This window comes from Lepisosteus platostomus, chromosome 15, assembly GCF_059453375.1.
Source record: "Lepisosteus platostomus isolate fLepPlt1 chromosome 15, fLepPlt1.hap1, whole genome shotgun sequence".
NCBI classification, from domain to species: domain Eukaryota; kingdom Metazoa; phylum Chordata; class Actinopteri; order Semionotiformes; family Lepisosteidae; genus Lepisosteus; species Lepisosteus platostomus.
Genome location: NC_142625.1, coordinates 5084549 through 5099852, shown reverse-complemented (window position 1 = coordinate 5099852; position 15304 = coordinate 5084549). Strand labels below are relative to the sequence as shown.

The window sequence follows — 15304 nt, the reverse complement described above, 5'->3', positions numbered from 1 at the left end:
ATTTTTGTTACTCTGATAACAATCAGAGGTTAAGGGAGCAGGCTTCAGCACTAAGGAGCTGTCTGAAGTCTGAAACATGTGAAGAACTTTTCTTCTCCTTAAAGCATTTTGTATTTGAGATCTTTTCACCACTCGAACTTTGGCTAGGAAGTGATGGTTTGAAACTAGCAATACTGTAGGCTTCCAATATGTTTTTAGCACGGGGGTACAGTAATTGCAGCATATTTGAAGGAAGATAGCACAGAAACCAAACACAATGATCCAGTGATTACTGTTGGGACATGGGATCCAACAGCTGAAAAACTTCTACATCCCAGTGGGGTAGGAACTGGATCAAGGCCTTAGGCTGTAGAGTGCATTTTATGCACCATGTCTGTCACAGTGGAGTGACAAACAAGAGTTCACCATTTTCTCTGGGAGTGTACAGTGGGAGAGATTGCTGTCCATTTACACTATGGTTTGCAGTAATAGTAAATACATGACATTGCTCCTTGAAGGCAGAGGGTGGATTTGTTGTTTGGATCTAACATCCTACTGTTTAATAGATATTGTGTAGGATTACCTTGCCCATTATTGATGACATTGACAGAGAAATACTATGATTCTTTTGATGCCAGGACCATATGTATTTTATAATAATAATACACTTATTATAGCGCTTTTCTGGACACTCCAATCAAAACGCTTAATGAGGATCCCCTCCACCACCACCAGTGTGCAGCCCCACCTGGATAATGCGACAGCAGCCATAGTGCGCCAGTACACTCCCCACACACAAGCTCTCAGTGGGGAGGAGAGCAGAGTAATGAAGCCAATTCATAGATGGGGATTATTAGGAGACCATGATTGGTAAGGGCCAATGGGAAATTTGGCCAGGACACCAGGGTAACACCCCTACTCCTTTCAAGACGAGCCCTGGGATTTTTAATGACAGCAGAGAGTCAGGACCTCAGTTTTACGTCTCATCCGAAGGATGGCGCCTGTTTACAGCATAGTCTCCCCGTCACTAAACTGGGGCATTAGGACCCACACAGACCGCAGGGTGAGCGCCCCCTGCTGGCCCCACCAACACCTCTTCCAGCAGCAACCTTAGATTTTCTCCGGAGGTCTCCCATCCATTTTGATGCACGTTCCAGTCCTGCTGATAAACAGTGAAGCCAGAGTCTTTATACCTGCTTTCTAGTTTGAGACTGCTGCTTTAACAAATAATTGTATACCAATTTGTATACCAAGCAGAGTGTTTTGATTTGTTTTGTGTCCTGTGAAGTAACACATTGGGCCGTATTTTTAGTATTTAGTTTGTATGCAATTATAAAAATACCTTATTTTTAATAAGAAAATAAAAAGTGGTTTACATTCTATTTATTACTTGGTATTTAAGAAATCAAATTGCTCCCAACTTTTATTTTTAAACGTTATATTGTGTTTGTGTAGCAATGGAACCTGTTATCAGTGGGCAAATAAAAGGAAGAATTTCAATGATTGTAGTTTACTTCTTGAATGTATGATGTTTTTGTGTTTTAGATTCAGAATTTGCAAAGTTTGTTCTATGCTGGCTGCAGGAAGAACTAAGGAAAAAAGCTTTAAAGCTGACACCAGACCTTGAGGATTTTATGAACTTAAGAGATGCTGCAGAGAAAATGGAAGAACTCAGTATGGAGTCGGAGTCGAGAACAAAAGTGTCAATTTTATCGCAAAATGGTAAAAAAACATTCAATTGCAAGATTAACGGTTCCTTTTACATTAAAGTGGTGCCTCCACCTTAAATAGAGATCCAGCAATAAAATAACTGGGGCTGTGTGGTGGCTCTGTGGCTCAGGATCTGTGCCTGTGGCTGGAAAGTTGCTGGTTCAAGTCCAGCAGCTGGCAGAGGAATCCTACTCTGTTGGGCCCCTGAGCAAGGCCCTTAACCCCAACTGCTCCAGGGGCACTGTACAATGGCTGTGCTCTGACCCCAGGCTCTCTCTCTATGTCTGTGTGTGTCTCATGGAGAGCAAGTTTGGGGTACAGTATGTGAAAAGACAGGTTCCAAATACAATAAATTGTATATGGCCAGTAAATCTTATAATTGAAAACATTGTTTATTAGGACCAGAAGATGATCCAGTTTGGGCAGATACAATGGTTTCTTGGAGCAACTGCTGGCCGAGAGATGCCACAGGACACCGGTCACAACAGTGTTCTTATATTGTTGTTGTTGTTGTTGTTCTTCTTCTTCTTCTTCTTTCTTCTAAATGAATTGATATTTTGTGTTCTATGCTAAAACTTAAAGAGACATTTGATATCTTATTATGTATAGTAATGCACTATACAGTACATATTGTGCATGAAATAACAAATATTACCTATAACTAAAACTAAATAACTAAAACTACCTATGGGTACCTAACGACCTATAACTAAAAGAAACCAAAAGAAAACTTTTTTTTTACCTGGATGCACATTTTTCATAGTTCTTTTGGGAAATCTGTCCCATTGCTGTCAGATGAAGGGAAAGAAGTGAGGACTTGCAGTATTAGGTGGTCAGTTTGCTATCTGTCATGGAAATGGAGTTTTTGACTGTACACTACCCAGATCATAACACTTGGAACTACTTCTCAGCTCCTGAGCCACAAGCATGTTCATCTGGTTGTTCTACACAAAACCTTGACTAAAGCTTTAGAGTCTACCTCAGATGTTGCTTCATGAGCCTAAAGTTTTTTAATGGGCATATTAATTCTTTTCTGTTTTGTTGTTCATTTTCACAACTCATCCTCTGTGTTATCATTAGACTCACTGTATCACTGTGTGCTCATGCTTGATTAATTTCAAAAGGAAAATATTATTTTCTAACTCTGAAAGTTTGTGATGTGCCAGGTGAGGCAATGAAGTCAAATTTTGCTTTGTCTCTTCTTTTTCAGAAGTCTGTCAAATATTCCTAATTCTCTTCCACAACTAATATTTACCTTTGAAACCAATTGCAGTTAACTGAAATCCTCCCCTGACAAATCAATGTACCTGGTATTTTCCGTAAATGCCAACTTTTTTCAGTATGGTTATCAAATAAAATCTGACCCAATCCGTTATCACATTATCTAGTGTTCTTCACTGTAGCGACGCATTGCTCAGGACCCTGTGCAGACGGTAGAATCCGGAAGTAAGTGGAAAGGGACATGGGGAGGAGACGATGAGGAACTGGGCTGGTTGACAAACAGGGGGGCGTGGCGACCATGCGCTGGTGCTTGGGAGGGCGTGGCCAGGGTGAACAAGTCCAGAGGAGTCCAGGGGGTAATCCAGGAGAGGTCCAAAAGCCCAGAGCCGGTTTAAAAACCCGGATCCAGTGAAGAGACGGGGAATAAAAGTGGGTTAACGAGGCCACGCTCTCCAAGCCCCGGAACCAGAAGGCCAGGACGCTGTGGTGAACCCGATGCCGTCGGGTCTATCCAGGACCCTCTGGTAGGCGGGCATCCGGACGTCCATCTCCTAATGCTGAGCCCAGAATAGTGAGCGTCTGGCTTAAATAAGGAGGGGCTGGATAGAAGGCAGGTGCACAAAATCAACTAAAATGTGAAAGAGCCGGAGTGCCCTAAGGAGGAGGGCTTACACTGCAATCATGCGTTTGCCATTGTTTTATGCTGGTGGTATTTTCTAACACTTGCATGTCTGCATTATGGTTATATTTTAATTTCATACTCATTGCCCACTTGTCCATAATTATACTCTTGAAAAAATATTTTAGTTCTCATATTGTTATGGCGTGGTTAGGGTTTTAATGTCTGTTTTCTGTTTTTCAGGAAAAGGTAAAAGTTTTTTTCTGAATCGTATGCTTTCGCTGACTAGCGACAGTTTCGATGAATATGCAGTAAATAACAAAGAAGTGTACCTACCACAGGTAAGTAATTAAGGCTGAGTTAATTAGGAAACAAGGAAAGGCCATTCAACCCATCTTGTATAGATAAATGTATTGTCTTTCTTCTGAATATATTCCTCACATAGTGCTCACGTTACCTTGACAGAATGAGGTTTCTTACTGTGTATGAGGAAGGTATCTCTCTCATGATCTACTCCTGTCTCCAGTCTTCTTTCCTCCCTCCTGTGAGATCATCTACCATCTCCCTGTTTACTGTGTGTCCTATTTATCCTGAATTGAGATCTACAGTACTTAATCCTATGTCCCATCCCTATGAAAGCTAGATTAATGATCTCTCTCATTATGATGATCCGGTCACTGCTAAATATTGAAGTTCTAAGACAGCTGACCTAATGATTTAAACATGTTGATGTTTAGTAGTACTTGCTTCATCACAATGGCTTTTTAGCCATTGCAACTTGCTTCAAGTGAGCTAATCAGGTAAAGACAGCAAACTAAGATAAACAAATTTGTATTAACAATAACACTAACACAAACAAAACAACACACAACACAGCAAAAAACATTCAAGTTATCATATTTAGAAACACAGCATCTTAGAGGCCTACATCCTGATCAACCAGAAGAAAAAAGGCTAACCCAGGAATCAGAAATCCTCTGTTGTGCCTCATTGGCCAGCAAGAGAGTTACAGATGCAGCCATTCAAAATGGGTGGGGTATTTCGCGGTATACCCCGGTGGGCGTGTCGTGGTATCTCGCAATATCACGGGGTTAATCGCGTCATTTGATGTCATGCCGGAAAGTATCCGGCATCACCTTGTAAAACCGCCAGGGGAAGCCAATAAAGCTTAACCTCTCATGTACAGCATTTGAGCTTTTAAATTTGAACTGTGTATTACAGTTTGTTAATCATCAGTCATTAAAATGAAAAGCAAGATTGCTCAGTTGGACAAAAGTACACAACCTACCTTTATCAGAAATATTTGTGCATCAAAGCCTTTACCGAAGATATTACTAATAGTATTAATAATGAATGACTTTGGACAAGCTGTATACTCAAAGTATAATTTCTTTAGCACATTTGTACAAGCACTTGGAATCTGTCCAAGCCCTACTTTGTCAGGCATTTTCTTTTACTTCAATGGACATAAAAACTCCCTTGCTTTTGTCGTGGAAATTTAACTATCAAGGAAGCCACAAGAGAGAGTTCTCACCTGAGTAAGGTCTTTATTTCAATATTGCAATATTGGGAGCCCTGCTGCCACTTCGCAAAGTGCATCAGAGACTCAGTTAGTTACAAGCAGTACAGGGTTTTATAAGACGTTGCGCTGTAAAAAAAAGTTCAGCACTTGGTCCCTTCTAAAACTTCCCCTTTCTCTAAAAGAAAACAAATTACCTCATAGAGCGAGAGAAAAACACTAGATTTGTTATTCAAAGTTTATCTGTTACTTTCAGCTAATTCTAATGACCCAGACAGCATATATTGTTTTGGTACATTGTCTTCTAAACTAACCCAAACAGTGTACCTTGTTGACGAACTGTTTTCTAAAATTCTGCACATACTGTAGCATAGCAGTTATATCCTTGAAATATTATCTAAAAGCACCAATATATTTTTTTGCAAAGCTCTCTACATTTTTAAGAATCAATTAACTCATTAGATTTCCACTACAATTCCCTCCTTTTATTCTTGAAAATGATTAAAAATTAGATTCTTCATATGGACTCCCAGGAGGCTCCCATACTTCAGATTCTTCCGTTTTTATCAGAACATACTGATGCGCAAACATATTCATTATCATATTGCGAAGCATTGGAATAATACAAGTCGAACAGCAACACAAAAACAGGAAGACAAGTATCACAGCTACTATAATTGGTGTTAGTAACTTGAAAAAAAACATTCCCCCCGGCCCAAACAGTGATTCTAACCAAGAGAGAAAAGCAGGTATATCTTTAATGCCTCTTTCTTTGTCCACCTTGTCTCTCAGTTCTTTCAAATGTTGAATAGCAAGTGTAAGATTTCCGTAATCATTGTCATTTGCTGGAATAAATGTGCAACAGGAGTCTCCTATTAAAGCACAGACTCCTCCAGATGCTGCATTTTGTAGATCCAGCACGAACCTGTTCTGAAGTGCCATTAATCTAACTCCCCTTAATTCTTGTTTGATAGCGTCTAAGCCTTCTAACGTGATGTTAATAAACGAGTACATTTCATAGCGAGTAATTTGTAACCAGCGGGCATTAGCTACTGCCTGAATACTCAGTCCTGAGGAAAAAATCATTTCAGCTGCAGTAAATAGTCTATGGTCTTCTGGTACTTTAGAAATATCTGGACCATATCTGTCAGCCCAACTGAGAGCGCGTTTAACCCTTGACTCCCTCTGAAGGGGCTTCATTGAATTTAACAAGTAAGAGTTTACTGGGACAATGAGAATGGAGTGGTGGAGCGTTACTAGAGCACACACTCCTCTCCACTGGGGAGGAAGGCTATCATAAACTTTTGCACCACATTGCCAATACCAATCCATCAAAACCATAGTTCCATTAGATAAAGTATGGTTAGTAACCGTGGCGCTACAGCCTCCTGTTATTCCTACTGAGGGGCCACGACCTTTATTCTCATAGCAATAAGAGTGATTAACCTTAGAAGGCAGGTAAACTGCTACTTTAACAGGAGAATCAGTCCAGGTAATGTGATTCTTTAGGTAATCCCACAAAGGAGGACATTCTGCTTTTTTACTGGTAACATTGAAGTGAATAGCAAAATGCACTGCTGGATCACTGGGAGAAACAAAGCCTAATGCTACTGTAGTAGACTTATTTATCTTCAGGCCGGCTGCATAAGGATGCCCCTTTGAGTAGGTCAAATACGTTATGGTGAAGGTGGGAAAAGATCTAGGATCTGGCTTTGGAAATCCTGCCACTAGACTTATGCATTCAGAAATGTGACTATCAACTGGTCGGGGGAAAAGTTGCATGGGTGAGGCTGTAGAATGAGGCATCAAAGCACATACATAACAAGATGCATTAAATTTCTTTAACTGTACAGTATGATTTATAAATTTGTACCACAAATTACTCATATCCCCCTCATTATCAGTTTCATTCAGCCAGTTTGTATACAAAGAGGCTTCGCGTTTAGATTCCTCTTCTTTCTTGGTGGTGACAGGCCACATAAGAAGAAAAAAAACTGTGCACATCAGTCCCAAGCAGGTCCCCATCTGTCCTTGTGGAGACATCACTCCTGCACTTTGCTCAGTTCGTTTGTGACCTTTTTGCAGTGGGAAGCATGAATCCAGGGAACCCTTTCCGCGACTTTCACAGCAGTGGCAGTGGTCAGCAGCACCTGGTACGGTCCCCTCCACCTGAGTGAACACCACTTCTTTCTCCTGAAGTCTTTCACCAGAATCCAGTCTCCTGGCTGGAGGGTGTGGCAGAGGTCCTGGTCCGGTGCAGGCAGCGCGGCTTTAACCTGTTTATGAATATCACTAACAAGTTTAGACATTTTCCGGCAATATGCTACCAAACACTCGTCTAAGTATGTGAGGTCTGTGGCCTCCCCCTTTACCACTGGAAGCCCTATTCTCATGTGGCGTCCAGTAAGAATCTCGTGTGGCGAGAGTCCTATGGTGGAATGTGGCCTGGCCCTTAAATACATCAAGACCAATGGGAGGCACGTTAACCAATTCATTCCTGTCTCAGCCATCATTTTTGTTAGTTTATTCTTTATGGTCCCATTTATACGTTCCACTGCTCCACTACTCTGAGGGTGGTACGAACAATGTTGTTTTAAATCAATGCCTAGGCGATTGGCGAGAAAGGCAATGACATTGTTCACAAAGTGGGTACCGTTATCTGAACTAAGTTTTCCTGGAATTCCCCATCTGGGAATGACATCTTGGAGTAAGTGCTTAGCCACACTTTTAGCATCAGCGTGTTTACAGGGAAAAACTTCTACCCATCTAGAAAACATGTCTACGATTACCAGGCAGTACTTATATCCGTTACATGGTGTTAATTCAATAAAATCCATCATAAGGTGATCAAACGGATCATCTGGGACGAGGTGCGCTGAGGCCTGAGTTTTAGTGCCTCGTCCTACATTGTTTTGGGCACAAATGAGACATTTATTACAAAATTTCTCTGCAAAAGTTGTGAATCCCCTCGTGTCCCATTGCATACTTACCATACTTACCATCCCTCCTTTCGACACATGGTCTCGCCCATGTGCCATTTTAGCAATGTAGGGGAAGAAATGACGGGGAAGACATGGTTTCCCCGTTGGGCCTAGCCAGACCCCATCAGAAAACAAGCCTGACTTTTTCCAGACTGCCTTTTCAGCCGGAGTGGCCAGGGCCTGCATGTCAGATAGTGAAGCCATTGCGGGCTCAGGGCTGAGTAGGGGAAGTAAAAGTGCAGAAGAAAAAGGGGATACTGCAGCTGCCTTTGCTGCAGCATCGGCCCTGGAGTTGCCTCTTGAAATCTCATCCGGCAAGTGGGTGTGTGCTGCACACTTGCACACAGCAATAGAGCTAGGTAACAAAATAGCTTCGAGCAAATTGCTTACCAGGAGGGAGTGTTGGATCGGCGTGCCCTGTGATGTGAGAATCCCCCTATTCTTCCAGAGAGTACCGAAGTCATGCACAACCCCAAAAGCGTATCTACTATCAGTGTAAATAGTAACTGACTTTCCGGTTGCCAGGACACAGGCCCTTGTTAAAGCCAAAAGTTCGGCTGCCTGGGCAGATAGATGCGAAGGGAGGCGAGCAGCTTCGACAGTGGAGTGGTCGGAGACCACTGCATACCCCACATGACTCAATCCAGTAGTCGGGTCCTTACGAGCTGACCCATCAACATAGAAAAGCAACTCAGAGTTAGGAAGGGGAGAAGAAGAGAGATCCTGCCTGGGCGTTACCTGAGAGGTGATGGCCGCCAGGCAATCATGTGGCTCCCCCTCGTCCTGAGTGGGCAACAAGGTTGCAGGGTTTAACACTGTGCATCGCTCGATAGTAACATGTGGCAGAGATAAAAGGACATGATGGTAGTGAAGAGTAGACGCGGAAGAGAAATGTGAAGTTTTACTCTGAAGGAGGATAGAAGCCACAGCATGTGGAACCAAAAGCTTCAGTGGACGATAACAAACCAAAGAGGCCGAAGCCATGACAGCTGCAGCTGCTGCCGCTACAGCACGTAGGCAGGCTGGGAGGCCTCTGGTTACAGAGGTCAGTCGCTGAGAATAATAAGCAACTGGTTTAAGACGGTCTCCGTGCTCCTGTAAAAGGACAGCACTGTAGAAACCAGCCTTCTCGTCAACACATAAAGTGAACCCCTTAGTCATATCAGGAATGCCCAAAGCAGGGGCAGACATCAGTGCAGTCTTGAGTTCAACAAAAGCGTTTTCCGCTTCTTCAGTCCAAGTCAGTCTGTCAGTCATATTCAGGCCTGAGATGTGTGCCATGTCAGACAATGGCTGTGCTAGTTTTGCATACCCGGGTATCCACGCCCTACAGTAACCTGTGCAGCCTAAGAAGGACATCATCTCCTTCTTGGTGCGGGGTTTTGGAATTTTTTGGATCGCAGTTATTCGCTCTGTGCCAATGGAGCGTGAATTTTCAGAAATGTCATGACCTAAATATCGTACATTCTTTTTTACAAGCTGCAGCTTTGATAGTGAAACTTTATTTCCAGTACTGGCAAGATAATTTAAAAGATCTTTAGTATCCTGAACGCAAGCGCTTTCACTCGGAGAGCAAATCAACAAATCATCAACATATTGCACTAGTGTACTACCGTTTTTAAACCCAAACCCTGAGAGACAGTCCTGCAATGCAGAGGAAAATATAGTAGGAGCCTCGGCATACCCCTGAGGCATACGAGTCCAAGTATACTTTTTTCCTTGAAACGTGAAAGCAAACCAGAACTGGGACTCAGAGTGTACTGGGATACTAAAAAATGCATTTGCCAAATCTATTACAGAAAAAACCTTTGAGTCCCCGGGGATAGATGACAAAATAGTGGTTGGATTTGGAACAACAGGAGCTCGAGCATATATGGCATCATTTACTGCTCTTAAATCTTGTACAGGGCGCCAGGATTCCCCATCAGCCTTTTTCACGGGGAACAGCGGAGTGTTACAGGGAGATGTTGGGCAGGGAATCAAAATTCCTGTGGCGACCAGCTGTTCGATCACAGGTTTAAGCCCAACCTCAGCGTCTGGCCTGAGCGGATACTGGGGCTTACTCGGCCTATAGGTGGACTTGGGTTTTACTTCGAGCGGGGAAGCCCCCTCCATTAATCCCACATCATATTTGTGAGCCGCCCAGAGGGAGCTGGGCACCCCCTCTAGTGCGGGATGGGAAGTGTCAACAGAGGTGGACACAAACAATGCACCCATCTGATCATCTGGAGCCGTGAGATGCACCGTCCTCCAGGTCTGAAGGATTGCTGAGCATGGGCACCAACTGGCCTGGAGGGTGGCATTATATTTAACTCCCCTCGAGTCTGGAGCTGACCACGAACAGCTCTCAACACACCGTTGGACAAAACTGCCCACGTCCTGCCAGCGAAAACCTGATGCTTTAGCAAGGGAAACATGAGGGTGCGTTCCCGCTCGATAAAGTGTCTTCTGCTCCTCTGTTAAGGTAATAGCTAACGCTGCAAAGTCTGTCGAAATTAAATACCCATTGCTTTTTATCCTGTCACTACACTGTCCATTCCCGGACCATGCTGCCTCAAATTCTTCATCTGGACCTGCAAAACTAACCCTTGCTGTACAATGCAAATTGTTCACGTCTTGAAAATCACCTTGGCCTGACCACAGTCTTTTTATTTCTTGTAAAAGAAGCTGTGGTGTTTGTTCCTCATCCTGCACTAAGTCCCAGCTGTAGTAGTAATCAGGGACCGTGGGTGAGTGTTGCATTAACATGGTGCGTGGCAAGCAATTTTCATTGCGGGTTAGCTCAAGCCCTTTTTCTGAACAGACAATGGTGAGGCCCATTTTGCAGAGCAAATCTCTGCCACACAGATTAACAGGGCACTCTTTGGAAAGGAGGAAGGAGTGGTTACCAGGCCCAAACCCATGCTGCTGGCATTCCACTGTCAGGGGTGCAGTAAAATAAGACTTTGTGGGATTACCCGTTACCCCTATTGTTAAAATGGATTTTGAGGAGGGGTCGAATCTATAGATATTGTCTCTGAGTAACGAATGCGTGGCTCCAGTATCCACTAGAAACTCATAAGGATCTCCATTTATGTATAAAGTGATCTTGGGTAGCTGGGAAGGGGAAGAGAGGGCAGGTAGGATAAAAGTCTCGGTGCCCTCAGGCCCTACCTCAGCTTGCGATGAACGTCAATCCCTTTTTTCCTCCTGCCAGGGTGAGCTCACGGTTACCTCAGGTGGAGGTGGTGGTGGTAGGTCCCAGTTGTCGCCGCCGCTTCTCCGTTTCGCTGTGTTGTGTTCAGGGCAGTCACGAGCCCAGTGTCCCGTCTGTCCACACTTGAAGCAAGTCTGGAAGTCCCCTCTCGGGCTTTTGCTTCTTCCTCTTCGGCCACGCCGGGCGCGCTGTCCTCTCCCTCTGTTCTGGTCACCCTGGTAAAATTGTAACTGAGCCATTTGCAGCTGGTGAAGCTGATAATAATCCTTTCGGGCTTTTCGCTCTCTCTTGTCTGTGAGCTGTCTTTCAGCATGATAAGCATGGCGACATACTTCTGCTAATCGGGCAGTGTCCCAGCCTATACAGGTAGCTTTTACCATGCCACTTATTTCTGGAAGCAGTCCCTCTACAAAAAGGTTAGTGAGTTGGGTTTCATAAACTGATCCTGCCTCTCCTGCTGAGGGTTCAGACAGGCCACTTAGATTACTGAAGAGAGGAGTCAATCTCTCCAAGTAGTCATTACAGGTTTCCTCAGGTTTCTGGGTACATTGTCTTAGCACTACCCAATCCACTTTCCCCGTATATTTAGCCTCTATTCTGCGACATATGGCATTAAGCTGGGTCTGATAGATACTGCCAGCGTCGCTGCTGTATGGGTGGTCAGGGCTAAACTCATCTTGACCCTCTCCTCTTACGTCATTATACTCAAGCTTCAAAGTTTTTATAAAAACAGTCTCTAGCTCTCCACTCGTGGGTCTGCTTTGTGCTACTAGCCGTCTCAGGGCTGTTGTGTACTTACGCCCATTGGTTTTGGGGTTTGGCAGCTCCCCTATAACTGCCGCCAACTCACTTAATTTCCATGGGCGATAAACGAGGACAGTAGGTTCCTCATTTTCACCGGTGCGGGGATTAGGACATTCAATCATTGGCATGTGGAGCACCCCCTCTCCCTCCTCCATAGACTGGGGACGCGGAACGGCAGAAGTATCTGCAGAGCGACCCCCTCCATACCGCACTCCTCTCCTTGTGCGGGAAGGCGAGAGCATCCCCTCCGCGTCACCCTTTTTCTCATCCCGTCGCCTATTATACGGAGAAGCCGGCCGGCCCTCCCCATATGGTGGAGGCGACGGAGGGGTAGTCTCAGGAGCAATAGCTACTGCAAGACAATCCAATTCGGGATACACTTTAGTAGTGCTCAACATCATCTGTTCAGGTTTTTTACCCCATCCTGATCCATGCTTCCTAGCACACTCCTCCCATACACATACACATCTGCACATATATTTAAAATCCCACCCGGGATCTCCCTCTGGGTTAGGTGAATCTGTCATTTCGTGTAATAATTGTATGGCCCATGGCTGAAAACTACCTACACGGGGCCATCTCTCATTTGTCCATACTGACATATTGTCGGAAAAAGGTTGACAGTATATTAACCCATATTCTCTTCCCACTATATTCATGGGCGTTTCAGTTTTCTTTCCACTATTGTCTGACGTACTTTGTCTTTCTCTAACTTGCGCCTCAATTTTCCACAACTCAAAACACTTCCAATCGACTTTCTTATTTCCCTTCTTCTCTTTTTCTTTTAACTGTTCTTCTAGTTGTTGTATCTGCTTGGTACTAAAACTACCATTTTCTGGAAAACCTAACTTACTCCACAACGGAAGACACTTTATTCCCCTTTCTCCAAATTCCCTGTACATGTACTTCGCTGGACCGCTCGGTCCTGTTTTCGTCTTCGAATTTTCATTTCCCATTTTTACCGATCGGTGCCTTACTTTAGAACCTTATCACATTAAGTACTCCGCAGAGCAAAAACCACACGTCTGTGTTAAGATAAGTTCTTTATATAAGTCCCAGACTCATCAAACCGCCCGCGTGAGAACACCCTCACCGGCCTCCTCTTTCTCTGCTATAAAACCGCAGAAATTAATCTTATAAATCGTTTCAAAACAAAAATTCGTTAAAAGGATCACTTACTGACGTCAGACAGCCGTGAATTCTCCAGACGCGTCTCAGGAAGGACAAACAGTTTATCCTCCGAGGTTCGTCCAATTTTCTAAAATTGTCCGGGCCCGGATGGAGTTTCAGCAGCCGTCCGCGTTCAGGTTTGTGATCCCGGACGAGCCCCCAAACTGTCGTGGAAATTTAACTATCAAGGAAGCCACAAGAGAGAGTTCTCACCTGAGTAAGGTCTTTATTTCAATATTGCAATATTGGGAGCCCTGCTGCCACTTCGCAAAGTGCATCAGAGACTCAGTTAGTTACAAGCAGTACAGGGTTTTATAAGACGTTGCGCTGTAAAAAAAAGTTCAGCACTTGGTCCCTTCTAAAACTTCCCCTTTCTCTAAAAGAAAACAAATTACCTCATAGAGCGAGAGAAAAACACTAGATTTGTTATTCAAAGTTTATCTGTTACTTTCAGCTAATTCTAATGACCCAGACAGCATATATTGTTTTGGTACATTGTCTTCTAAACTAACCCAAACAGTGTACCTTGTTGACGAACTGTTTTCTAAAATTCTGCACATACTGTAGCATAGCAGTTATATCCTTGAAATATTATCTAAAAGCACCAATATATTTTTTTGCAAAGCTCTCTACATTTTTAAGAATCAATTAACTCATTAGATTTCCACTACAATTTTAACAGGGCGTTTAATAAATTCTAACTACGAAAATTATTTAAAATGCGACACTTATCATTCAACTAGAGCTCAAAATATCACAAGGATCCTCAAGAGCACAGCAAAGACTGTATTAAAAGATACTTGTATCAGATACACGAGAATTCAGGCCTTTTTTATCAACGCTTTCTTTTCCGTATACCAGATATTATGGAACCACTTCAGAAGGGTGTCAGCCAGTCAGATTCCAGGAATCGGCACTTTAAAGAAAAAATACACACCGGTATTCCATTTCTCCCTAAACATTTTAAGCATCGAAGTACTTAACTAACTTGTGAAATAGAGTGTGAAAAAGTGGTAGTTTTAAGCTTTTCTGCTAATATAATATGGAATCGCGTATCTAAAGAAATTAATAACGATATGATTATATTCGTGTACTGCGGCAGGGCTGTGTAGGGCTGTTTCGCCTCTCTCTTCATGTGACTTCCCTTGTAGCCCACTGGTCTACATGCCTGATTATCAACTCACAGGTTGTGTGTTCAAATCCAGCTGGCGCTGTGAATTTTCTTTTAACAAACATTTCTCCAAAAAAATAGAATAGCAATATTATGGACAATCGACTTTTATATTTCAAAATATCACAACATGATCGAATCTAAGTCATTTTTGATAACAATGAATAGTCACCGTCTTCCCTTCTGACAACGGTCTCTGCTTCTGCTTCCTGCTTCTATTGTGTGTCCCCGGGCTTAGCAGTTTTCCTAACGTAGTCTTTCAACGAATGCCAAACCATCTCTATCGGATTTAGATCTGGGGATTCGGCTGGAGTTTTCACCCAGTTCACTCCTTCTGCTACAAGCCTCGCCCTTGCTGCTGTGTGTTTCGGATCGTTGTCTTGAAAGAGACGGTGCCTTGATCCAAACTGCTCCCTGATATGGGGCGGCATGCTGTGTGACCACGACTTCCTCGAAGAATTCACGGTCCATAATTCCTTCGAAAATAAGAAGTGGTCCCAGGCCTCTTCTAGATATACCCCCCCAGACGTGAACCTTGAGTGGATATTTGGGCTTTGGCTTGTCCACATATCTCCCCTTTTTGCAAAATGCCATTGTTGAAAACTGTTCCAGAGCCACTGTTGTTTCGTCGGTGAAATGTACATCCTGAAATGCCTCCCCCTATTCAATCCATTGGAGCGCTTGTTTGAGTCTTTTTCTGTATCTCCATCCAAGCCTCCTGCGTACTCTTCTTATCGATGTCGGGCTAACGACGCACCGAGGTCAGCCCATAGCCGTCTTTGGACTTGCATCGCCGGTAGCTCATCATTTTCAACAGTCAGTTTGTCGAAAGCTCTCACAATAGGACTTGAAAAAAAAGAGATCAACAGTTAGTTTTAAAAATAATGTGCGTAGTTGTATTTACATGCAAGAAAGGTATTTTTAGAAATTTATT

General features: G+C 43.5%; 2 protein-coding genes and 1 long non-coding RNA gene across 8 annotated transcripts in view; 1 reads left to right on the top strand and 2 right to left on the bottom strand.

Annotated features, from left to right (window-relative positions):
* Positions 1 to 13867, bottom strand: part of LOC148647740 (uncharacterized) — a 273814-nt gene extending 259947 nt beyond the window's left edge. Inside the window, exon 1 of the mRNA XM_088607668.1 lies at positions 5064 to 13867. Coding sequence (XP_088463794.1) covers positions 11201 to 12985 — 1785 coding nt within the window. The 5' untranslated portion in view covers positions 12986 to 13867 and the 3' untranslated portion in view covers positions 5064 to 11200. The remainder of the gene's footprint in view (positions 1 to 5063) is intronic.
* LOC148647728 (uncharacterized) overlaps positions 1 to 15304 on the bottom strand; it is a 492485-nt gene that overhangs the window by 69768 nt on the left and 407413 nt on the right. The gene's annotated exons all lie outside the window — the stretch shown is intronic.
* LOC148647738 (uncharacterized) overlaps positions 1 to 15304 on the top strand; it is a 187194-nt gene that overhangs the window by 7080 nt on the left and 164810 nt on the right. For all 6 annotated transcript variants that reach the window (XR_015926656.1, XR_015926657.1, XR_015926655.1 and 3 more), the window contains exons 4-5: positions 1525 to 1701; positions 3773 to 3870. Coding sequence is in view for 3 of the 6 variants with exons in the window: in XM_088607662.1 (XP_088463788.1) it covers positions 1525 to 1701; positions 3773 to 3870 (275 nt within the window). In the remaining 3 variants the exon portion in view is untranslated. The remainder of the gene's footprint in view (positions 1 to 1524; positions 1702 to 3772; positions 3871 to 15304) is intronic.